The following is a 25,975-nucleotide window of genomic DNA, read 5'->3' on the forward strand; positions in this document are numbered from 1 at the left end:
TGACAGCAACCAGTGCCCTGCCTTGGTCTGGTGCCCTGGCCTACCTGCCCCACCATCCCACTGTGGCCAACACCTGCCATGTTCCGCACGCACCCTCTGGTGGTCAGCGCACATCATAGCAAGTGGTTCGGTTGTTCCACCGTTTGGTCTTTTTGCATATTAGGGTTTTATATATATAGATGTAGCTTGTTTTTTTTGTTTGTTTGTTTGTTTTTTTATAGCAAAGATGGAAATTTATTAAAGAACAAGTACAGACTCCACATAGGGAGGGGGAAAGGATCCCCAACTTGCTCTTTTTAACAACTGTTTCTCCACATTCTTGCCATGTCATAAATGAGAAGTAACAGCGTATTCAAAATGTAATAGTTAAGTCTTACAACTTTAAAATGATTGTCATGCTACAGAATTGCTGTTATGACAAATATCAGTGAAAGTCTCAAATGGTAAATCAGTGCATTTCAGGGCCATATGTTTGTTCCCAGACTTCAAAAGAAGTGACCTAATTTGCTTTCTATCTAAGAAGTAGTAGTTCTAAAGTTTAATTCAACCTTGTAGAATACACATAATAAACCAAAGTAATTTAGTAGTTCTTTTTCCATTTCAGATAGATCAGCGGTTCTCAACCTGTGGGTCGCCAATCTGTGGGTTGCAACCCCTTTGGGGGTCGAACGACCCTTTCACAGGGGTCGCCTAAGACCATCGGAAAACACATATATAATTACATATTGTTTTTGTGATTACTCACTATGCTTTAATTATGTTCAATGTGTAACAATGAAAATACATACTGCATATCAGATATTTACATTACGATTCATAACAGTAGCAAAATTACAGTTATGAAGTAGCAATGAAAATAATTTTATGGTTGGGGGTCACCACAACATGAGGAACTGTATTAAAGGGTCGCGGCATTAGGAAGGTTGAGAACCACTGAGATAGATCAATGTTATTTCTTTTCATGCTTAGCCATTTTTGTATTGATGCCCATAATCTTTGAATTTAGGTTGAAGTAACTTGTATAAATTTTATGTAAAGCACATGACTACGTGTACAAAGAATATGTTTTCATGTAAAACATTCACTTTACTTTAGAAAGATTGGCACATCGAATTTAATAAGAATATTCAAATGGAATCTAGAGTATAAACAAACCTTAAGTACATATTTTTTACTGCATATTCTCTTCCAGTATTTGAGGAAGAAATGGGGTATTTTTTTCTTCAAAAAACACTGTGTAAGGTTGATTAGCATATTCTAAGGTGTGAATGATCTTGGTTGCTTAAACAAAGAAAACATTCAAGCAAGTTTCTTTCCAATCTTTCAGTAGTTGCCAAGAAGTTTAAAACTAAAATGTGGAACTTACAATCTTCTTATTTGATAAGTTCTTAGAATATTCAGTTATTTTCATTCTCATTTTTAAAACCCCTTTTGACTGTCATGTGTGACATGTGTTTTAATGTAAATTACTTTATACCCTTTCTGGAATTAGGAGAGTGTTATAGATTAATATTCTGTGTAAGCAGTTATTGCAAGTAGGACTATAATTAAGAAGTATGAGAGGTGTGTTTTGGAAGAGCTGTGTGTGGAAAAGTAGCCCCAATGCCGAAGGAGCTGAGAGATCAAAGAACAAGGCAGATAAGTCCAGCCTTGTACGGTAAAGAGTTTAATAGGGAACCTCTGTACAGAAACACAGTCCTGGCAGTAACAAGACGAAATGGATCCCCTCAGATCATGTGCTTATAGCTCTGACACAATGAGAATGTGTGGATGAGCAAAGGTATATGGTGCTGGGAAGTTCTGGTGCCAGAGACAGACAACAAGTTACGAGATCGATAACACTGAGGGCAGCTGGTCCTGGAGAGAACTGAAATCCTGTGATCAGCCAGAGCTCTGTGTACATATTCCAGCACTCACCTGGGCCTATGGAAATGCTAGTCCAGCTTCCACCAGCATCGAGGGGAGACAAGCCACGCTCCCCTTTGATAACAGGACCTTCATTTAAAATATGTGTTGCATTATTGAATGACAATTTAAGGTTATATTTCTCTTCCTATTATTGGTTAAGACATTTCAAATTTCTTTTTCAATATACTACTATAGAATTCAGTAATGTCTTATCTTCCAGTAGAAATGGATTGTTTTCTACTCAATATGTTAGTATTATTTCAGTTAGGTTCTTAATAGAATAAATGACTCTTGGGCCATATTTTCAAGAATAAGTGGGGGTTAGTTGAGTAAAGAAGGAGGCCAGGGAAAGTGTGTTTTGAGATGACAACATGAGCAACGGCATGAAGGCCAGAGAAGGTGGCTCATTCAGAAAACTGCAAATAATTCACAAATGGCTACATTATGGGAGTAGAAGATGACCAATTCTGTGAAACTTCAAAATGCAAAATCTTAAATTAATAGGTAAAAGTTACAGAACTTGTATGCATGCATATAAGCATAACCAATGGACACAAGCCACTGGGGGGTAGGGGTGGCTGGGGGAATGTCGGGGGGAGGGGTGGGGCGGGGAGGAGACATGTGTAATACTCTTTGTAATACTTTAAGCAATAAAAAAAAAGTTACAGAGAGAAATTTGCACTACATTCTACTACATTTTTATAGTACTCTATCAGCATTTTTTATCCTCTTTTGAATTCTTCAAAATAATATTGATAATTGATAAATGCTTAGAAGTACAAAATTTGCCTGCTTTGTTTAGGTTATGTCTGCATTATAATGAATGTGATAACTTTGAAATTATACTGTTAACAAAATTTCAGCTTAAATTTCATTGAATTAATTTGGTTATATTTGACTTGTGAAAGAAGAATTAGCTTTAATTGTTTAGGAGAACCATAATTTTTTTTTATTTTTATTTCAGAGAGGAGAGGGGGGAGAGAGAGAGAGAGAGAAACGTAAATGATGAGAGAAAATCATTGATCGGTTGCCTGCAGCACACCCCATACTGGGGATCGAGCCCACAACCCCAGCATATGCCTTAATCAGGAATCTGTGACCTCCTGATTTATAGGCCGATGCTCAACCACTGAGCCACACCAGCTGGGCAGAGCCATAATTCTTTTCTTAGGTTTTAAATAGGAGCTATATTAACCATTAAACAAAGATAATATATCTTTAAAAAATAATTTAATTCATTTCAGTAGTTTTGAGCAAAATGTGTAAAGCAATCCAAGAAGTTCAAAGAACTTTCATAATAAGAAATGAAAGCTTAATAAGGCCAGTGAGGCCTGTGAGTTTTTACATGACTTCTTTGTATCTGTGGTATGTAAACTCAATTCACCTTAAAGGAACCTTTTGTTTTTAAGTAATATGTTGTTGAATTTATTATGTAATCCAGCTTTTCCTATGAGTAAATTTCAAACTGTTTAAAATATAATTTTTCTTTTCATATTTGTAAAATAGCATTTCACTTTTAAGAGTTCTGTATTATATTTTCTTAACTTATATTTTGCAGGATGGAGGTTTGCTTCTGAATAACCCTTCAGCCTTAGCAATGCATGAATGTAAATGTCTTTGGCCAGACGTCCCCCTAGAGTGTATAGTATCCTTAGGCACTGGACGTTATGAGAGTGATGTGAAAAACACCATGACATCTACAAGCTTGAAAGCCAAGCTGTCTAATGTTATCAACAGTGCAACAGATACAGAAGGTTAGTTGTTTGCTATTTTAGAGCACTTTAACTTCTAAAATTCAGCTTTTAGTAGAATATGCTCATGCTAACTGCAAAAGAGTATGTTATGTCTGTATTTGTGTAGGCTTAGGAAGCACATGGGAGCAAGTCTTCTGTTTTTATTTCTCCTCACTCATTTCTTCTAAATGACCCTAGAATAGAGGCTATTCTCTATGCGGGAGTTAGTGCTGCCTTTGCCTACTTACAGCTGGAAAAGTATCTAAACCTGGATTAGCACAAAGGCTTGGTTGGGGACTATTCTGCCAGTTGCAAAACGGAAAAGAAAAGGAGTCAGGTTGATTGAAATATACACATAACAGTGAGAAAATTAGAATATTTACAGAATTCGATTATTTAGTAATGTGGAGGCAAACTGGAATTAGAATAAGTTCTTCACTCTTCTGCCCCAATAATCTAGTCTTCATATAAAAGCTGAAGTGATTTTTTTAAAAACATAAATCATGTTTTTTACCCTGCTCAAAACCCTCCAGGCTTTCTGTCACACCTAGAACCAAATCCAGAAATATTATTCACTGAAATTTCTAGGCCTTGTAAGACCCAGCTTTTGAATATATCTATTCCTCCCTTTCCCCTCTCAAAATGTGCCCCTTTTATAAAGTGTAGCTGGCTACATTTTCATTTTTTCTGTTCCCCAAACTTGCTAGATCTCTTTATTATTTTATTTTTAAGTCTTATGTGAAGTCAGTTCAATTTTTACAAAGAATTGTTACCACTTAGCTCCTTGCTTTTGAATCTCACATTTTCCATATTACCATCTTATTAGTTAAGTCCTTAGCCTATGGAAGGATCTTAAACAACCCACTGAGGACTTTCATCTATTAAATGATAACCCAAGAAAAGCTGATATACTGGATTTTTCACTATGTGGAATTTTATTGTGAAGTCAATAAAATATTCTTACTGTAAGCAATCTGAGGGGGGAAAAAGAACTGTAATCAGTAAGTTTCATAATACTTAAACACATACTTTGTGCAAACCCTGTGATGGGCTCATTTGAAATTTTTAAGAAACATGAAATGCTGCTTTTATGTATTTATACTCTAGTTTATGAAGAATTTATATGGATATGCACAGGACCTAAAATAGCCAAGACAGTTTTTAAAAAGAACAAAGTTGCCCTAACTGGATTGGCTCAGTGGATAGAGCATCGGCCTGGGGACTGAAAGGTCCCAGGTTCGATTCCAGTCAAGGGCATGTACCTTGGTTGTGGGCACATCCCCAGTAGGAGGTGTGCAGGAGGCAGCTGATCGATGTTTCGCTCTCATCGATGTTTCTCACTATCTCTCTCCCTTCCTCTTTGTAAAAAATCAATAAAATATATTAAAAAAATAAAAAGAACAAAGTTGGAGTACTTACACCCTTTGACTTCAAAACTATACAAATACAAGGGACTGTTATTTGCATAAAGATAGGCATAGGTCAGTGGTATATAATAAGAGAATACAGAAATAGATCTATACACGTAAGCTCAAAAGACTTTTGATAAAGGTAACTCAATGAGTAAAGGATATTCTTTTCAACAAATGGTACTGGGACAGCCAGATAACTATATTCAAAAAATTGAACCTTGACCATTCTATATACAGGAATTAACTTGAATGGACCATAGACCTAATTATAACAGGTAAAACTACTAGAAAAAATACCCTGGAGAAAAATCTTAATGGCCTTGACGTACGTGAAGATTTTTTAGATAGAACACAAAAAGCATGAACCAAAAAAGAAAAATTAAGACTTTATCAAATTACAAATTTTGATATTTCAAAGACACTTTTAATAATGAAAAGACAAGCTACAGACTGAAATAAATTTTAGTAAAAATCCTGATCCATTACCAGAAATACATAATCATATCCAAAATATAGAGAGAATTCTTATCTATAAAAGAAGAAAAAAATTCAGTAAAAAAAAAAAAATGAGCTAAATATTTGAACAGGCATTCCATGAAGAAGATATACAGTGGGGCCTTGACTTACGAGTGTCCCGACTAATGAGTTTTTCGAGATACGAGCCGTCTCTCGGCCGATTTTTTGCTTTGAGTTGCGAGCTAAAATTCGGGTTACGAGCCAGCTTCAGATACCCCACCGCTAGTTGGCGCAGCGAACATCACAGTGAACGCCACATCATCAGCCCAGCATCACATGTCTCACTCGTTCACTTTTTGATTTGACATACGAGTAATTTGAGTTACGAGCTCGGTCACAGAACGAATTAAACTCGTAAGTCAAGGCCCCACTGTACAGATGAAAGACTTCTCAACATCCTGAGTCATTAGGGAAATGAATATTAAAGCCACAAGGTACCACCACACATCCTTTGGCATGGCTGAAATTAAGACTGATAATCCCAAGTTTTGGCAAAAATGTGAAATAGTGGGAACTCTGGTGTATTGATGGTTGTCATGCAAAATGGTATAGAAAATGGTTTGGAAAACAGTACTGTAGTTCTTTAAAAAACAAAGAACATACTTTTACCTTATGCCCAGCAATTTCATTCCTGGGAGAAATAGAATCATCGATCCACAAAAATAACTTAGGTATAAATATTTCTAGGAGGATTATTACTAATATCTAAAAACTGAAGAGAACTAGACAGGAGAGAACAAATTATGCTATACTAGAGGCCCGGTGTACAACATTCATGCACTAGGGGCTGGGAGTGGGGTCCCCTCATCCCAGCCTGCACCCTCTCAGTCCAAGACCCCTTGGGGGATGTCTGCCGCATTGGCAGGAGAGGTTCCCACCACCTCCACTGCACTTGCTAGCCCCTGAACCCAGCTTCTTGCTGAGCAGCACTCCCACAGGGGGAGCACACTGACCACCAGGGGGCAGCTTCTGCGTTGAGCGTCTGCCCCCTGGTGGTCAGTGCATGTCATAGTGACATTCTGATGTTTGGTTGATTTGCAGATTAGCCTTTTATTCTATAGAATTGTATAATGGAATACTAGTCAGCAGTAAAAAGAAAGGAATTATTCATATATGCTACAACATAGATGAATTTCAAAAGCATTTTGCTAAGTAAAAAAGCTTGACATACAAGGGCTATGATTTTATGTGAAATTCTAGAAGAGAGAATGGTAAGAGGAACCAACTATAAAGAAGCATGATGGAAATTTTTAAGTGATGGAGATGGTCTATGTCATGATTGTTGTGGTGGTTACATTGTATATGTGTCAGAACTTGGCTTTTTCTTAAAATTGGTGAATTTTATTGTGAGTAAATTATGCCTCAATAAAGATAACTCCAGAAATTTTTTTTAAAAAAAATGGAGGTTGATGCCGAGGCCGGTTTGGCTCAGTGGATGGAGCGTCGGCCTGCGGACTGGGGGGTCCCTGGTTCGATTCCGGTCAGGGGCATGTGCCTGGGTTGCGGGCACATCCCCAGTGGGAGATGTGCGGGGGGCAGCTGATCGATGTTTCTAGCTCTCTAGCTCTCTATCTCTCTCCCTTCCTCTCTGTAAAAAATCAATAAAATAAAAAAAATAAAAAAATGGAGGTTGAAAAGGCATTTCAGCAGTGGCTAACAGTATGACCAAAAACAGAGAGAAGAAAGTACTAGAGCAAGTATCCTAATTTAGCAGAATTATATGAAGTATTCTGATAGGTGAATTTTATTTTATAGTATATTATTACGGATTCCTTTTCTAAGGTTAATTAGCTGGAATGATAAAATAAGCAAGGCTTTATAATTTTCCTAAAAGAATAGAATTTTTTAAAAAGATAACATTGGAGCCCTGGCTGGTTTGGCTCAGTGGATAGAGTCGGCCTGTGGACTGGAAGGTCCCAGGTTCGATTCCAGTCAAGGGCATGTACCTTGGTTGTGGGCACATCTCCAGTGGGAGGTGTGTAGGAGGCAGCTGATCGATGTTTCTCTCTCATTGATGTTTCTAGCTCTCTATCCCTCTCCCTTCCTGTCTGAAAAATCAATAAAATATATTAAAAAATAAATAACATTGGATCACTGTAGAATAACTTTTCTTAACCACCCTATTGTCTCTGTTTGTTTTAACAGAAGTCCATGTAATGCTTGATGGTCTGTTACCTCCTGACACCTATTTTAGATTCAATCCTGTAATGTGTGAAAACATACCTCTAGATGAAAGTCGCAATGAAAAGCTGGATCAACTGCAGTTGGAAGGGTTGAGATACATAGAAAGAAATGAAGAAAAAATGAACAAACTTGCAAAAATTTTACGTCAAGAAAAAACAACTCTGCAGAAAATTAATGACTGGATAAAATTAAAATCTGACATGTATGAAGGCCTTTCATTCTTTTCAAAATTGTGATGAGTGTGTGTGTATATTCCCATAAATGAAGGCCTGTTCAGAAGATCCACAGACCCAGTGAGAAATCATAGGGTTCAACATGAGTTAACTTTGAAATACTTATGAATTCTGGGGAATCCTGAAAAAGATGGTGCTTGGACTAGCTTGCACAGCACAGAGGCAGAATTTATAAGGGAATTAGGTTTTTATGATGTTAATAATTAGCTATATTTTAAGAATCTTATTGTGCTAGTTGGTTGTTGTAGATATCGGTGTTATATTGTTTGATGTTTGAAAATATATTAATATATGCCAAACAACTGAAAAAATATCATACTTGATATTTTTGCTTTAGTCACCATAATCATGTTGAATTTATTTGATCATTGATTTTCTTCCATGTGGAAAAGCTAATTTCTTTTTAAATTTACATCACATGTATTCACGAGCTACATTCTGCTATCAAAATGTTGCCTTTTACTGTAATATCATTTAAACACACACAGAAAAGTGGAATTTTTTCTGTCAAAGTACTTTTACATTGGAAATATGAAAGAACCAGAAACAGTTTTCTATTCAAACTTGATTGATTCAAAATCATAGGTGAGATTACAGTCAATCACTTTTCACCCTTGAAATTTCAAGATAATGCTGTATGTTAACTTTTCTAGCTCTAGCTTATTATTCAATGTCATAAAATTAATTACTTTAATTTACTAAGAAAATATTCTTATTAACAAAAATAAACTATTGAAATAATTTGTTAAAAGGCTAAAGTCATTTTAAGATTATTTATTATTCGTAATGTAGTTCCCCATTTCTTTGTAGCATTTGATTATACCTATCAAGAGTATGCTTTAAAAAATAAGTTAGGCTTGCCCTAGCTGGTTTGGCTCAGCAGATAGAGTGTTGACCTGCAGGCTAAAGGGTCCTGGGTTCGATTCCAGTCAAGGGCACATGCCTGGGTTGCAGGCTTGATCCCCAGTAGGGGGCATGCAGGAGGCAGCCAATCAGTGATTCTCATCATTGATGTTTCTATCTTTCCCTCTACCTTCCTCTCTGAAATCAATATATATTTAAAAATATATATTTTTAAATATATATTTAAAAAAAATAAGTTAGGCTTGTTTTACCATATTAACTCCTTTAACTGGATTTCACAGAGGTTAATAACATCAACTCCGATCATTGTTTATACCAACCAAATTCATCTTTGTTTTATTATCTATCTGCCTTGTTAATCCTTATGTTTAGATTTTTCAAGAAAATGGAAAAAAAAAGGTAAGTGTCCTTTGCTTTGTATGTATAAACTAAAGCTAAAACCACAGTTTACCAGGTTGTCATGTTGTTCTTTGCTGATTCACAGGATATGGTGTGGTTCAGGGAGTGCTGAGGGGAGCTGAGAGTTTGAATGCTAATCCTGGCTCAAGCTCTAATGCAGAGAGACCCATTTGTGACCTGGAGGAGGGCAGACAGCTTCTTGGTTTCAGATACGTCATTTGTAAAGTGAGGAAAGCTAGCTCTAAAATTTTGCTTACTTTTCTTGATGGTAACCTAAAAAGTAAATTCTGAAAATGTACAAGCAAAAGATAGGAAGAGTTGTGAAAATGAATTTTCAGTCCTACACAAGTAAAATATCTGTTCTTTTGAAAGAAACCAAGAAGAGTCTGTCTTAGAAATAAAATGTGATTAAATTCTCCAACTCATCAATTATATAAAAATATAGAGTATAAAAATTGTTTTGTTGCTTAGGCCTTCTTGGATGTCTCAGATTTCTTATTTCTGTAATAAATGGCATGCTGGTGATATTTCAGTTCTGTTTTTGCTGCAGATACTATTCTTTATTAATAGTACCTCAGATAGAGTTGTCCCTAGAGGCATAGGGGCTGACTGGGATTTCCCCTGGGGGTTATAATTACACTGTGTGTTTCTTCCCCTCCCAAGCCTCATTTTATTCAGGATAAAGTAGATATCAAAGGATCTTCTGAGTGGAGAAGGATGTCACAAAATGTCTGCCTGCAGTCTGAAGGGATAGAGGAGGATCTTACAACTTTGTTTTGGTTGTATAATGGAAGGACTCCTTTCCGCTCCCGCGCCCTCCCAGCACAGTGCCTGACAACTGCCTCTCCTTTTCACTTACTATCCAGCTGCTAATTACTGAAGTAGCTAGGACCTCTAGAGTTCAAAGATCAAAATTTTACCTAACTTGCTATGCTCTAGAAATAATTCTAGTCACAGTTTTGAATAGTATACAAGTATTAGAGCTAGAAAAACTGAGAAAGACAAATATCACATAATCTCACTTATTTGTGGAATTTAATGAACAAAATGTATTGACCAACAAAATAAGATCCAAAGCATGAAGGCATGGAACAGACTGAGATACCTCGATGTGGGATTGGAGGGACAAGGAGAGTAAACCAAAGAACTCATATACATAGCCCATGGACACGGGCAATAAGGTAGTGAAGACCTGGGGGCAGGGAGATGGGGGACAGCTGTAATACTTCAACAATAAAAATATATTTTAAAAATAGTAAAAATTTTAAAAGTAATACTTGATGCAGCATTTTATTTAAATTACCTATCAAAATAATTATTAAAAACAATGCAATTAAAAACTGATACCTGGGGTGCACACCCAGCTTAAGTGACTGGGAAGACTGAGCCACCGGTCACCTACTACACAAGGCCATGCTACCAATTCCAGGAAACATAACAGCTCTGCCCTAATACATAGAAACAAACACAGGGAAGCAGCCAAAATGTGTAGACAAAGATACATGTTACAAATGAAAGATTGAAGCATGCACACCACTGGATACAGAGTTCAAGAAATGGTTTTAAGGTTACTCAGGGATCTTAATGAGATCTTCAAATGAATTAATGAGAGCATCAAGGGGTTAGTAAGACTCTCAAGGATCTTAGAATGTCAAAGACATGGAAAAGGAGCAGTCAGAAATTAAGCATACACTAACTGAAATAAAGAATATTACAGGAACTCAACAGAGTAAAGGATTCGAAAAATCAAATCAACGATTTGGAATATGAGGAAGTATAAAAACATCCAGTCAAGAGCAAAAAAAAAAAAATCCAAAAATATGAAAGTAAGGAGCTTCCGGGACAACTTCAAGTGTACCAACATTCTCATTATGGGGGTGCCAGAAAGAGAAGAGAGAGAGCAAGATACTGAAAACCTATTTGAAGAAATAATGACAGAAAACTTTCCCCTTCCAGGTGAAATAGACTTACAAGTCCAGGAAGCAGAGTCCCAAACAAGAGGAACCCATAGAGGCCCACACCAAGGCACATCATAATTAAAATGCCAAGGGTTAAAGACAAAGAGATATTAGACTTAATAGATGAATTTGGCAATGTGGCAGGATACAAAATTAACGCCAAGAAATTTATGGCATTTCTATACACCAATAGTGAACTTATAGAGAGACTAAAAAAACAATCCCATTTACCATCGCACCAAAAAAATTAAGATATCTAGGAATAAACTGAAGAGGTAAAAGACCTCTACTCAGAAAACTACAGGACGTTGAAAAAAGAGATAGAGGAAGACATAAACAGATGGAAGAACATACCATGTTCTTGGATTGGTAGAGTCAACATCATTAAAATGTCCATACTACCCAAAGCAATCTATAAGTTCAGCGCACTTCCCATTAAAATACCAACAGCATATTTCACAGACCTAGAACGAACTCTCCAAAAATTCATCTGGAATAAAAAAAGACCCCGAATAGCTGTAGCGATCCTGAGAAAGAACAAAGTAGGTGGGATCTCAATACCAGATATCACGCTGTATTACAAAGCCACTGTTCTCAAAACTGCCTGGTACTGGCACAAGAACAGACATATAGATCAATGGAATAGAATAGAGAGCCCAGAAATCGGCCCGAACCAATATGCTCAATTAATATTTGGCAAAGGAGGCAAGAACATACAATGGAGTTAAGATAGTCTCTTCAATAAATGGTGTTGGGAAAATTGGACAGATACATGCAAAAAAATGAAACTAGACCACCAACTTACACCATACGCAGAAATAAACTCAAAATGGATAAAGGACTTAAATGCACGACGGGAAACCATAAAAATACTAGAAGAATCCAAAGGCAACAAAATCTCAGACATATGCCAAAGCAATTTCTTCACCGATACAGCTCCTAGGGCATTGGAAACTAAAGAGAAAATAAACAAATGGGACTACATCAAAATAAAAAGCTTCTGCACAGCAAAAGAAACCATCAACAAAACAACAAGAAAGCCCACTGCATGGGAGAACATATTTGCCAATGTTATCACCGGTAAGGGCTTAATCTCCAACATTTATAGGGAACTCATACAACTTAACAAAAGGAAGATAAACAATCCAATCGAAAAATGGGCAAAGGACCTAAATAGACACTTTTCAAAAGAGGACATTCAGAAAGCCAAGAGACATATGAAAAAATGCTCAAAATCACTAATCATCCGAGAAATGCAAATCAAAACAACAATGAGGTACCATCTCACACCTGTCAGAATGGCTATCATCAACAAATCAACAAACGACAAGTGCTGGAGTGGATGTGGAGAAAAAGGAACCCTCGTGCACTGCTGGTGGGAATGCAGATTGGTGCAGCCACTGTGGAGAACAGTATGGAGTTTCCTCAAAAAACTAAAAATGGAACTCCCATTTGACCCCGTGATCCCACGTCTAAGAATATATCCCAAGAAAACAGAAACACCAGTCAGAAAGGATATATGTACCCCTATGTTCATAGCAGCACAATTCACCATAGCTAAGATCTGGAAACAGCCTAAGTGCCCATCAGTAGATGAATGGATTAGAAAACTGTGGTACATCTACACAATGGAATACTATGCTGCTGTAAAAAAGAAGGAATTCTGACCATTTGCAACAGCATGGATGGAACTGGAGAGCATTATGCTAAGTAAAATAAGCCAGTCAATGAAGGAAAAATACCACATTATCTCACTCATTTATGGATAATAAAGACCATTATAAACTTATGAACACAAATAGATACAGAGGCAGAACAGCCTCGAACAGACTGTCAAACTACAGCGGGAAGGCTGGGAAGGGTTGGGGGTCAGGAAGGGGGGGTGGTTAAGAGACCACCTGAAAGACTTGTATGCATGCATATAAGCATAACCAATGGACATAAGACACTGGGGGGTAGGGGAGGCCAGGGGATTATCAAGGGCGGGGGAAAAAAAAGACATATGTAATACTCTTTGTAACACTTTAAGCAATAAAACAATAAAAAAAAAAATGCCAAGGGTTAATTACAGAGATAATTTTAAAAGTAGCAAGAGAAAAGCAGTTGCCTACAAGGGAGTGCCTATATGATTATCAGCTGATTTAGAATTGAAGGTCAGATAAAGAGCTTCACAGACAAGAAAAAGCTAAAGGAGTTCACCACCAAACGAATATTACATGAAATGTTAAAGGCATTCTTTAAGAAGAAGGAGAAGCCCTAACCGGTTTGGCTCAGTGGATAGAGCGTCAGCCTGCGGACTCAAGGGTCCCAGGTTTGATTCCAGTCAAGGGCATGTACCTTGGCTGCCGGCACATCCCCAGTAGGGAGTGTGCAGGAGGCAGCTGATCAATGTTTCTTTCTCATCGATGTTTCTAACTATCCCTCTCCCTTACTCTTTGTAAAAAAAAAAAAAAAAAAATATGAACAATAAAATGGCAATAAATACATATGTCAACAAATATAAAAATCAAAATAAATGAACAAGAAATCTAATGAATAAAGTAAACTGATGAATAAAATAGAATCAGAGGCATGCAAACATGGAACAGACTGATGAATCTCAGATGGAAGGGGGTTGGGGGCGGGAAGAGATTAACCAGAGATCTTATATGCACATATGCATTACGTATGGACACAGACAATAGGGTGGTGAAGGCCTGGAGGTGGCGGGAACGGGTCGAGGGGTTAAGGGGGAATCTGTAATACTCTAAACAATAAATATTTAATTAAAAAAATAACTGACACCTGCCCAAAAAGAATATTAAAAGAAAAAAAACAAGTCGTCAAATGTTCTATGCCAAGATCCACAGTTCTTAGGACTCACTATAGCATTCTTGCAAAAGAAAGTCTCACCTTTCATTATGTTTTGTCCAATTGGATCAAATTTTTAAAAACATGTTCTAGGATAACACACATAGTCACTCCAATTATGTGTTTGTAGTAACATATATGAACAATAAGGAATTCTTAATCAGAATTTTCTCAAATAGAAAAAGTTAAAACCAGTGTAACTTATACCTCGCTTTGCCTTTCAGATTTATTTTTTAACTTTATTTTTATGATTGACACTATCACAGTTGTCCCCATCCCCCCTCCTTTGCCCACCCCCACACAGCTCCCACCCCACATTCTCCCTCCCCCTTACTTCTGGCCATCACCCCACTGTTGTCTGTGTCTGTGGGTTATGTATATATGTTCTTTGGCCAGTTCCTTCACCTTTCATCCAGTCTCTCAATTCCCCTCTCCTCTGACAGCTGTCAGTCTGTTCCATGTATCCAGGCCTCTCTTTCTATTCATCAATTTATTTTGTTAAAATCAGTGTAACTTACACTCTTCTCTGCCTTTCAGATTTGTTTTAAAAAGTTTTTATAAAACTAGCAGAATTAGTGTCTTTTAAAATAGCTTCCCCTCCCTACCCCCCCCCACCCCCACTCCTCACCCAGAGCAGTCATTAAAGCCACATTCTTATAAATCACAGGTGCTCTTATTTTGCTAATTTTAACGCATTTGGTATCAGGATACAGTTAATCCATACACATCTGAACATGCCTTCAGGCATCCATTTCCAATTTGAATTATGGGAAAAGTACCCAGTGCTGACACTCAAACACTGTAGAAGCAATGGAACTTTATAATTAGTATATAATGAAAATAATGTGTTTATATATGCATATAGAATAAAACTAATATATGCTTTAAGGTTTTGATGAAGTTTACTTAGAATTTTAATACAGGCTTTGTCAACTAATGGTCATTGGCAATTCAATACCAACAGGACTCTTCAATTTGGGGCACAGTGAAGAAAACTTTTAGTGCCAACAGCTCAATTAGGACACATGGGTATGAAAACAGCAAGGCTGAGGAACAGCTCAGTAGCATTACAACTCGATTATGAAGCAGCATGGCTGTGAAACAGCATAGCTGTGAGGCAGCCCTGGGGCGAGGCGGCCCTCTCCTGCTAGACAGCTCTGCTCTGCCCTGTGCTGCTGGTCTGTACTGCTCTCTTCCTGTGCCAGTCTGCTCCAAGATGCCTCAGCTCCGGCCAAGGATATCCAGTCGTCAGTCTTTGGGGGGAAAAGGAAAGTGCACGTTCTGAGCCAGGGGAACTTAGATAGACAGAAGTTCCTGGACCTGGTTCCTGATTGGTCTGTTCCCATGCAGCTAGGACTCCAAATCCCAGCTTGATTGGTCCAAAAGGTACTGTCCTGATTGGTCAGAATGGAACTGCTCTATTGGTCGGTGCAGATGCTGATAGGATAAAGGTGTGCAATTCCAATTGGAGGAGTGGGGGTGGGGCTGCGGGGAGGGGGATCTTCAGTCCTATTAGTTGAAAGACTATTCCAAGAATTCCTTTGTAAGAAGTGGCTCAGGTGACAGAAACACAGTGCAGTAAGGCTATTCAATGGAGGAGGCAGACAACTGCGTTGCAGGCTTCTCCCTGAGTGTGGTTTACATGAGGCCCCCGTGTAGAAATGGCTGCTAGGCTGTTTTGTTTGTTTGTTTTAAATTTTAGCACAGTTGGCACCAGAAGCCCTTCTGGGAAGGCATCTTCTTTCTCAGGGTACACAGCTATACCAGTATCATTTTTTTAGAAGCTTGGATAAGTGGCTATGTCCTGATATTCAGACAGTATCCTATGTGTCTGCAGTAGTGTGTGGAAAAGTACTCTTACATCCATCTCATCACAAGCATAATAACAAATAATAACTCAACCTCAATGCTCTTTAGAGTAATTTTCAGAGCCAGAGTTACTTTAAAAATAAGTATCTTGAATGCACTGCAATCATTTGAAAACATCTGCAAAAGTCATGATTACAATTTAAAAACACGTAGATAAAACTGTTATATGTGGTTCTTTAAGAAGCATTAGAGAAAATGAAGGAAAACAGTCATCGGGTAACAACTAATTGAAATAATGTAGCTTTCTTTATTTTATCTAATTATATTATGCATCCCCAACTCATATGCTTCTTGAGAATATAACGTCTAGCACCCTGTTAAGTGCATTATAGGTCCTTAATATTTTTCTTAAGTTAGGCTTAATTGAATGATCTGCCTTATACCATTATGGGGAGATTGGCAAAATGAAAATGCTTTAAAAGGTACTTTCTGAAACACTTTACTTTTAAAATCTGAAAAAGGGGTTTGTTCTCTATGCTGGTTGTAGAATCACGGCTGGGGTCATTTTCTTCCACGTGAGTGAGACCCTTTGCAGACAATAAAAGTTGCAGTTTACAAACCTATAATTTCATCCCACCCAGCACCTGAGCTAAACATTGTTCACACTGTTTGCATGTCTTAAGATGTTGACAGGGACTCAAACACAACCCTCTGGGCACAAAAAAGGGTTGTTGTTGTTTTTTGAAATGTGAACTTTTTCTTTTTCCTACCTCTTTCTGATCAGTAGCTGTTCATTCTAAAAGCATATTCCTTTCCCTCATAACTGCCCCCTACCTTGGGGTCTTCTTCATTTTGTCACATTGAGGCTTTTGGGGGGCTACCTTGGTGCCTAAACCCTTAAAGATACACCTTATTTTTGTAAGTTTATAGGTAAGGAACTCTGTACCTTCAATAAACAATAATTTGTATATGACACTTATTTATAGTTGCATACAGCATTTATTTACTTTCCAAAACACCTTTAAACATACTTCTTCGTTTTATTCTAACAGCCATTCTGTGGGTTTGGCAAGGCCTGCATTGTTATACCACAAGGAATATATAAAAAGCATTGCATTGAAAAATCAAAAGGCTTGTATGACCTCACCCGGTTCAATAAGATGGCTGGAGCCAGTGGATTCCCAGCCCAGGGCTCTTTCCACTGCTTTCCAAATAATAGTTTGGAGTAAGGAGATTGGATGCAATACTAGTAAGTATGTTTGATCATGGTGGTGATTTGTATTCTTTCCCAATATTGCACAAGAGTTGTATTTCCGTGAGATTTGACTTTATATTTCTAAAATGGGAGTACTTCATCATCTAAATAACATTTGTTAAGTGCCTGTTGTATCATCAACCTTCATTTGAATGACCTCTATAGGATTTCACCTCTAAAGATTCTGTGATGATCTGGATGGAATAAAAGTACAGTGAGTAATCCTATACACTTTGGAAGTACACAAATGGAACAAGATTGGAGTAGGGTTATCCCGTTTTGTATTTACTTTCTCTAAAGTCCCTGGTCATAGCCCACAGGAGGCAATAGGTTTTGTGTTTAAGATGATGATTTTTGTCAGAACTTGAATGGGTTCAAAGTAAAGTCTTAGACAAGTCACTTCACATCCCTGAGCGTGACCTCATTTGAAAAATGCACAGTTGCTGTGAGCATTAAGAATAGTGGAGGTTAAAGAACCTGGGATGTAGTAGGTAGTCAGTAAATAATAGCTGTTATTTTTGTGTTCGGGGCAATTAAAGCACTGAGGGAAGTACATTAGTTTTTACTGCAATGTATTGTTCTAAAATCAAAGTGTGTGTTTCTCAAATACAATGTCACAGTTCTAAGTTGTGCCACAGTCCTCCCCTCCAATCCTTGAAAGGAGCATGGAATCACTTGATATGACCTCTGTATTTTTCTGAATTATCTTTTATTATTGTTATATTGTACCATATGGTGCATTGCTAAAAACATTAGTACTAGTATTAAATATAAATTGAGGATATAAATGATACCCACTTTTGTCAATGTGCAGATAATGTTATAGATCTTGGAGACAAATGCTCTTGTTGCACATGAATTAATGCATTCCATGCTATTTACTTCCAAATTATTTTAAACAATTTTCAATGCCCTTGTTTCTGAAATTGATTTTAAAATAAAACAACAAGTACAAACCTAGAGTGTAAACCTTAAATGTTTTATTTATGCCTAAAAAGATATCCTATATAATAAAGATGTAATATGCAAATGGTCATTACGACGTGAAGCGTAATGACCAACCGTGTAACGACCGGATCATGGATCAGCAGGAGGGTGGGGCAGCGAGCTACAGGAAGGGGCAGGGCAGCAAGCTATGAGGGGGAGACAGGGGGAGCTACAGGAGGGCAGGGCAGCGGGCGGAGAGCTACTGGAGGACGACAGCGAGCTACTGGCCAGCTACTGATGCACAGATTCGTGCGCAGGGCTACTAGTTGTAAGATATTCGGCAAATTATATTTACCTTAGGTTGCGGAATTTACTAACTGTGCAGGTCATGCTATGTGAAATGAAACCAGTTAGCTGTGAAGAAATGCATCACAGCCTTACTGTCGTTACCACCTCAGATGGAGACTGCTGACCTCAGAGTCTACTTCCTTCCCTCAGAGACTAACTGTTCCATCAGAAAATGGGGAAGAGCAGGGCACTTCCAGCTTGGTCCACCTTACCTGGCAGGAGCTTTGGCAGGCAGGGAAGGAACAGTTTCCAGAGACCACATTGGCTTTTGTTGTCCTGGATCTGGGGATTTAATCTTCCTTTGTATCTGAAGAAAGAAGATGTACTATCTTGGTGTCTCCTGTGTTTTTAAACTCATTGTTATTTATTTTTATTTTAAAAAATACATATTTATTGACTTCAGAGAGGAAGGGAGAGGGAGAGAGAGAGAAACATCAGTGATGAGAGAGAATCATTGATCGGCTGCCTCCTGCACGCCCCACACTGGACATGTGCCCTGACCTGGAATCAAACTGTGACCTTCTGGTTCATAGGTCGACAATCAACCACTAAGCCATGCCGGCTGGGTTAAACTCACTGTTTTTTTAATAGAGTGTCCTCCTTGTGGCTCACGCTAAACACTCTCTCTCCCCTTGACATGCACATGCCATGACCATAGTTCCTGAGCCCGGTGAGTTCACTGTGCTCACATTTCATTTGTTCCTTGAGTGAATATTTATTAACCGCCTAATATGTGCCAGACATATTCAAGAAATTACAATAGAACAGTTAGGCGGAGTGGTGAAAGCACCACAGCACCAGACCATGTGCATCCAAAAGGGAGTTTCTTGGTCTTGAAAGCAGGCCAAGCTCTGCTAAGCTTTGCAGTTTTATCAGTGGTTTTCCCATTGAGACCTCCCTTGGAACTGTATTCCTGAGCCAAGACACATATATGTTTATATATATAAAATAACTATGCATATGTTTAATTTTATGTAATTTCTTTACTAACACTGTGGTGGAAATAAATGAAACTTTGAAACAAAACAAACTTGAGTTTGAGAACACACAACCTGAATTTCAGGAACTTATTTAACCCTTCCAAGTTTCGGTTTCTTCGTCTGTAAGGCGGTATTAACAATGGAAAATCATATGGTCATGAGGATTTATTTATTAGTTAATTAATCCAAAATGGATTAATCGAATGCCCATCTTACTTGACAAAAATTTACCTAGACATTTAAAAAAGTAAATAAGCCTCAATATTGCTTTTTAATCAGAAATACCTTCTAGATCCCGTAGAACTTTTGTGCACTTTCATAGACGCATGCATTGGTGAGCAAAAGTATGTTAACGTGTCCAGCATATTTCTGCCTTTAAGTTTTTCTCTTTCAAAATATGCATTTCCAAAGAGAATCATTAAAGGGCCAAAGTCCAGGAGTTCTTTAAGCAAGTACATAGTCTTTGCCTTGCCCATGTGGGCCTACCTTATTATAAGCTTGAAGGATGGTGATGTATTGTATTTCTGGACCCTCTTTTGAAGATCACCAGAATGCAAAGGCCCCTCTACTCCTGGACATGGGAGCATGAGCATTAGCAACCTCAGCTCCAAGTTTCAGTGCCAAGGCCAACCATTGCCCAGGAGCCCACCAGGTACCACGGTCTGACCTAGTGCATTCAAGTAGAAAAGGGAAGAAAAGATAATTAGAAAATAGACCAAGATTTTGATTTAAAATATTTTATTGGAAATATAAGTCTAGTCAAACTTTAGACAAATGATTTTAACCAGTTAACTGCCACGATATTTTGAATTCAATTAAAAAAAAAGTCCGCCGCTTGCGTCTATAGACGCTGATGGGGTACAAATGGTTAAAATTCCCCATATTTCTGTCACCTTAATAGAACTATTTTCATTTGCATATTGTCTTTCTCTTGTGTGCATTTTAGAGTTGCAGAAATAGTGCACATCCTATTATGTGCTCCACTGGTTTTTGGGGGTTTGTGGCCCTTTCAGAGAGTTTGGGAAAGTTGCAGCACAAGCAGAGGCTGGCTGCTGGTGGAGAACAGCCACTGAAGGAGGTTTAAGATGGTGCACTGAGTGGGTGGGGTGGAGTCTCAGGTAATCACCAGGATGGGTCCAGTGGTCTTAGCCAGGTTGATGAAGACTCAGATTGGGCACCTACATGTACCTGCCAGGAATGTGTAGAAAGGGTTCAACAAAGGATCCATGGTGCCCGCCAGCACTGCCTGGGAGAGAGCTGCCCCGCCTACCCTTGGTCTGAAGTCAGTCAGTTTAGTTCCTCCCCATATGTCCCTGGTGCTTTTTGAGCTGCTGTCCATTCACTGGCGCTCCGAGCGAGAGTTTGTGAGTGAGTGGAAATGTGCTTGGGCTGTTTAAGAGGTCACTTAGGTTCACAGCTCTCATCTCACCTGGACAGGGTCCCTGCTGGTTTTCACAACTAGATGTGGGGACTCCTCTTCCTGGTACTGGTGCTCTAGGCTGGGAAGGCTGACGTGGGGCTGGGACCCCTTGCTCCTCAGGGGGACCTCCACAGCTGAGATATTCTTAACCGCCACATGTGGGTGTGGGACCAACTCGTTTCATGTCTCCATGCCTCCTACCAGTCTGGACATGGCTCCTTTATCTCCTTAGTTATAGGTGTACTGTTAAGCTAGCCTTCAGGTGGTTCTCAAGGGTGGTTGTTCTATAATTTAGTTGTCATTTTGATATAGTCGTGGGAGGAAGTGAGCACAGTTTACCTACTTTGCTATCTTGACCGAAGAGAACTTTTAAGATGTGCTCTCTTCGGGCACCCAGTTTTGCACACTGGGAGAACAGTCTCCAGTTAGAAGAATGAGGAGGAGGCCTTTGCAGATCCTAATGGGATTCTGGGGTCCTGGGTACCCAGATGTGGTACCCAGGTGGCATGGGCTACTGGCAAACCAGAGCCGGGCTTTCTAAAGCACAAGGCCCAGGGTAGGATGGTGCTGGACTTGTGTCCTATACAAATTTGCCATTTAAAAATATTGGAAGACCTCCTAGTAAAATTTAAGTCAAGTCTTAAAAGAAAATGTAAACAGAAGTACCATGTCAGTGTCTATTTACTTAATACCTTTGTTGTTCTTTTAAAAATGTGACAAAAACAAATAAGAAAGACTTCAAGTCAACCATTCATTTAGACCTCAGAGTATTGTATCTGAGTCATTTCCTTTCTTTTCTCCACAGTGAATTCATCTCCACTGTACCTGTCATCTGTTCCCTCTTAAGCCAGAAACAAAAGGCACATAGCAAGAGTGTTGCTCAGCATCTCCGTTTTGCAGAGCAACAGTTTTCTGTCCTGGATGACCCCTACTGCACATTGACCTTGGCTAGTGTGAAATCCATTCAGCAGAATGGATTTCTATATCCTTATAGATCGAAACTGTAGGAACAGATGGAGGAATTGGCTGCAAGGAATATGCTTATTATGTTCCGCCTCCTCCCAGCTTGGTTCCTCAAGCACGGGGTGGGCAGAAGGCCCTGATGACTCATGGCTTCTAGAGAAGAAATCCACATATGGCAACCACTAAAATCACATCTCCCTCCAATGGCTTGAGCACTACATTCTTTAGATAGATGTAGGGATACTGTCTTGCTAAGAAACAGGCAAGGAATGGGTTGCAATTTTTGGTTTCTATTTGACACATGCCCAAGTGGCACCAGACAGGCACCAGAATTCTGTGGTTATTTGGCAGACAGCAAGGGGAGGCATGAGAGAACAATTGATATTTTGCATCTGTGGTAACATTCCTCTGCTCACTGGTCAGGCAATGTATGAAGCTGCACATTTTATTATTGACATGTTATCTATAACTGCACACCCTATGATTATCCATGGTGGGTATTAATCACCAACAATGAAACTTCAGGAGGTGTGGGCCAGCTGAGCCTGTGGCTGGCATCCAGAAGAAAGGAGCAGCTCTGGGTGGGCACCGCGGATGGGCAGCGCCAGGCTTGGCTGTGTGAGCGGAATATGTCTTTGGGGTTTGGAACCAGGCGCTGCTGAGGTTAACCTTGGACAGGTCATTCTGATGTCTCATCTGTTTTCCACAAGTGCTTCTTTAACCAGCACCATATCTGCATCTTATGACAACCACCATTTAATCAATTTTCTCCTTTCCCATCCAGAAAATAGATACAATTTGTGTGATCAGATGCAAATTTAGAGTTCTGAGACGCACTTACATAGCTGTATCAGTGATGGATTTAACAGCTTAAAACTAGAAACGTTAGTTATCTCCCAACACAGATGAGCTGGGTGCTCTGGCTCAGGGTCTCTCAAAAGGCTGCAGTCAGGGAGTCAGCCTGGACTGGAGTCATCTCAAGGCTCGACTGAGGGGCACTCTGCTTCCACGCTCCCTTAGGGCTGAGGCAGGATTCAGCTCCTCACGGCTGTTGAACTGAGGGCCTCTTTCCTCACAGGCCATGGGCCAGAGGCATCCCCCATTTCCGTGACGTGAGGGCCACTCATAGGGAAGCTCACAACAGGGCCGCTGGCTTCCCTCTGAGCAAGCAAAGGAGCAAGACAGGTGAAGCCAGAGTATTTTTGTAATAAAATCAGAAGTGACATCCCAGTACACTTTCCGTATTATATTCATTAGAAGTGAGTCACTAGCTCTGGTCTGTACTGAAGGGGAGGGTTAGGGAATGAACACCCAGAAGAGGGGATTGCTGGGAGCCACCTTGGAAGCTGTCCACCATAACAACTATGCCTTTTGATAACATTGGGTTATAATCAAGTCCTTTCAAATAGAAGGGTTTTAAAAATTACTGTCTTTACCACATCCCTGTCTGAAACCTAATGCATGTTGCCCAGCCATGGAATATTATCTTATTACAACAATGACAGTAATGTGAGCCACTTGTAGCAGGCAACCTTGTAATGCTTCTATAGAACATTTTTAGTGATCTACTCTTTCTTACCTAGAACTCAGCCAGTTTTCATATGAGTTTTACTACAGCAGTAAAAAAAAAAAAAAAAAAAAAGCTCTTGGTTACCACCAGAATCATAAAGTGACACAGCTAAAAAACCCAATTTTTGTTTTCACCTAGCCCAACTCCTTCCTTTCACAGTATGGAAACACTAAGAGAGGAAATAACTTGCTCATGGACACACAGCTTGGTACTAGCGTGGCTGGGTCCATGGTAGGTTTTGGTGAACTAAACATTAGTTTTAGGGCAGGGCCTTTGGCACTGCCTTCCCTGGGTGGCCTGAAACATGGATGAAGATCAAGAAAACTAGGATGGATGCCCAGCTGTCATGGCTCAGTGGTCAATCTTCAGCCCAGAAACCAAGAGATGCCTGGTTTGATTCCCAGTCGGGGCACATGCCGGGGTTGCAGGCTCAATCCTAAATAGGGGACTTGGAGGAGGCAGCTGATTGGTGATGCTTTTCGATCATCAATGTTTTTCTCTCTCTATCCCTCTGCCTTCCTCTCTCTCTAAAAATCAATTATATATTAAAGAGCTAAATTTAAAAAAGGAGAAAACAAGGTTGAGGGTTCAATTGCTGGTCAGGTCACATACCTAGGTTGTGGGTTTGATCCCCTGTTGGGGCACATACTCTCTCTCTTTCTCTTTAAAAATCAGTAAGCATGTCCTCAGAGGAGGATTAAAAATAAAATGACATAAATAAGGTGAGGGAAGAAAAAAGTGAAAGAGAAAAAGAGGAGAGGGAACATTCCGAGGAAGAAACAAACAGGGCTGCGAAAGCAGAGGAAAGGAGAAAGGCTCAAGACATATTCACTGCAGGTGCCACTGGAGGGCTCCATGACTTTCTGATACAGCAGCTTTCATGCGATGACATTCTGAGGCACCACACACACACACACACACACACACACACACACACACTGAGTGTACTGTCACAGGAAGGCGGCAGAGCACAGTGGTTAAGACTGAACTCTGGAGCCAGAATGCCCAGGCCTGCGTCCCAGCCCTGCCACTGGCTTGTGTGGCCTCTGCAAGTCACTTAACCCCTCTTTTCTTGTTTTCTAAAATGGGGGTACTACTAGTATATACTGCACAGGGTTGCCCTGGGATTAAGCGAGTTAATCAATGTAAGTGCTGACGATAGTGCTGGGCACATGGAAAATTCTTTTATTATCAACCGACGGGGAAAACAGACTAATGTTATTCTCTGCCCTAAACTGGGATTGAGGATGGAGCGAAGCTTGGAGTGGAGGACAGGTAAGGTTTAGGGATGCAATAAAGAGTGGCAATTTAGGTCAGGAGGCGTACCCATAAGTAGTCAAATCAGAATGCCATATGCATCACCAAGCAAATCAAATGCATAGTCCTTTCGCCCACTGGGGCATCTTTCTAACCCTTTTCCAGATCATTCCTCGTTCCCCTCATGCTCTCTTCTTCTCAGCTCCTCATGCAGCAGCTCTTTGGTTCTGTCACTCATCCTCTCAGGAACTAATCCCCAGCATGTAGCGCTGCAATGCAATTGGAACTACATAATAATTTTATATTATTATAAGTATCATGTAGTACCAAAATTATTTAATTTTATTTTTTGGTGCTGTCACTGGTCCCATTTCTTCTAAAGCTTTCCTCCTCTTCTTTGTTCTTTTTATTGGAGTATATATTCATATGACAAAACATCTGCTTAAACATTTTTTTTTTAAAGTAGGGAACTGAGGGAGACAAAGCCCAGGTTAAGCGGAGTGAGCGCGGAGCCCGCAGTAAATGGCCAAATGGCCAAGTCAGGGACACCTGGCAGCTGGGAGGAACCTCTGGGAGAGCAGGTTGCAGAGGAGAGTCCTGAGGACCTGAGTGCCGGGCCCAGGGTCTTGGACACCATCTAGGATCCCGTGGAGAGAAGTCTCCGGACCTGACCTATGCAGCCTGCAGTGTGTTTGCTAAAATACTACATATTTAGAAAATCTTAACTCTCTTTTTACATTTCAACTCTCCATAATGCTCTCAAAATGGAAAAAAAAAAAAAATAAAAGCAAACTTGAACTAATCCTGTTCTCTAGGACTAGGAAAGCCAATTCCTACCACGAATAGACAACATACCTTACCCTGAAGGCTCCCTTTCTGGGGGCTGTTTGGAAATAAACGCTAGCAAACAAACAAACAAAAGAAAAGGAAATCGTCCCATCTGGTGAGTTTCGAAGAAATTAAATGTTTTAGAAGAAAAGAATAATAAAAAGACCACAGACATCAAAACCCAGGAGCGTGGCATTTAAAAACCAGCCATTTAATTTCTGGAACATCTCTTGCAGCCAAATCCCAACCACTCTCATCCCCCGAACCCCCCTTGCCTCCATCCCCCGCCCCCACAACCCCCCACCGCCCGCCCCGCCACCTACAGGCTCGCGGGATGACGTTCCTGGTAGTGGCGTGGCCGCTCAGGTGAGGGGACCCCCAGCCCCCCAAGGCGCAGGCGGCCAGAGTCCACGGGCGGCTGCCACCAGCCCAGCAGGGGTGGGAGGGGTGCTGGCCGGAGGGGAAGGGGCGGGGACGCCGGGAGTGCGGGAGCCGGGAGGAGGGGAGCGACGCGGGGCGGGGGCGCGGCGAGGGCGGGAGCGGGAGCGGGAGCGGGAGCGG

General features: G+C 39.8%; 1 protein-coding gene across 9 annotated transcripts in view; it reads left to right on the forward strand.

The window, feature by feature from the left end:
- Positions 1-8,737, forward strand: part of PNPLA8 (patatin like phospholipase domain containing 8) — a 31,993-nt gene extending 23,256 nt beyond the window's left edge. For 7 of the 9 annotated variants that reach the window (XM_036327463.1, XM_036327468.1, XM_036327470.1 and 4 more), the window contains 2 exons: positions 3,467-3,662; positions 7,715-8,737. In XM_036327463.1, the coding sequence (XP_036183356.1) occupies positions 3,467-3,662; positions 7,715-7,989 (471 nt within the window). In that variant the 3' untranslated portion in view covers positions 7,990-8,737. The other 2 variants (XM_036327465.1, XM_036327469.1) reach the window with 2 other exon arrangements.
- The last annotated feature ends 17,238 nt before the right edge of the window (positions 8,738-25,975 follow it).

This window comes from Myotis myotis, unplaced genomic scaffold, assembly GCF_014108235.1.
Source record: "Myotis myotis isolate mMyoMyo1 unplaced genomic scaffold, mMyoMyo1.p scaffold_m19_p_11, whole genome shotgun sequence".
NCBI lineage: Eukaryota > Metazoa > Chordata > Mammalia > Chiroptera > Vespertilionidae > Myotis > Myotis myotis.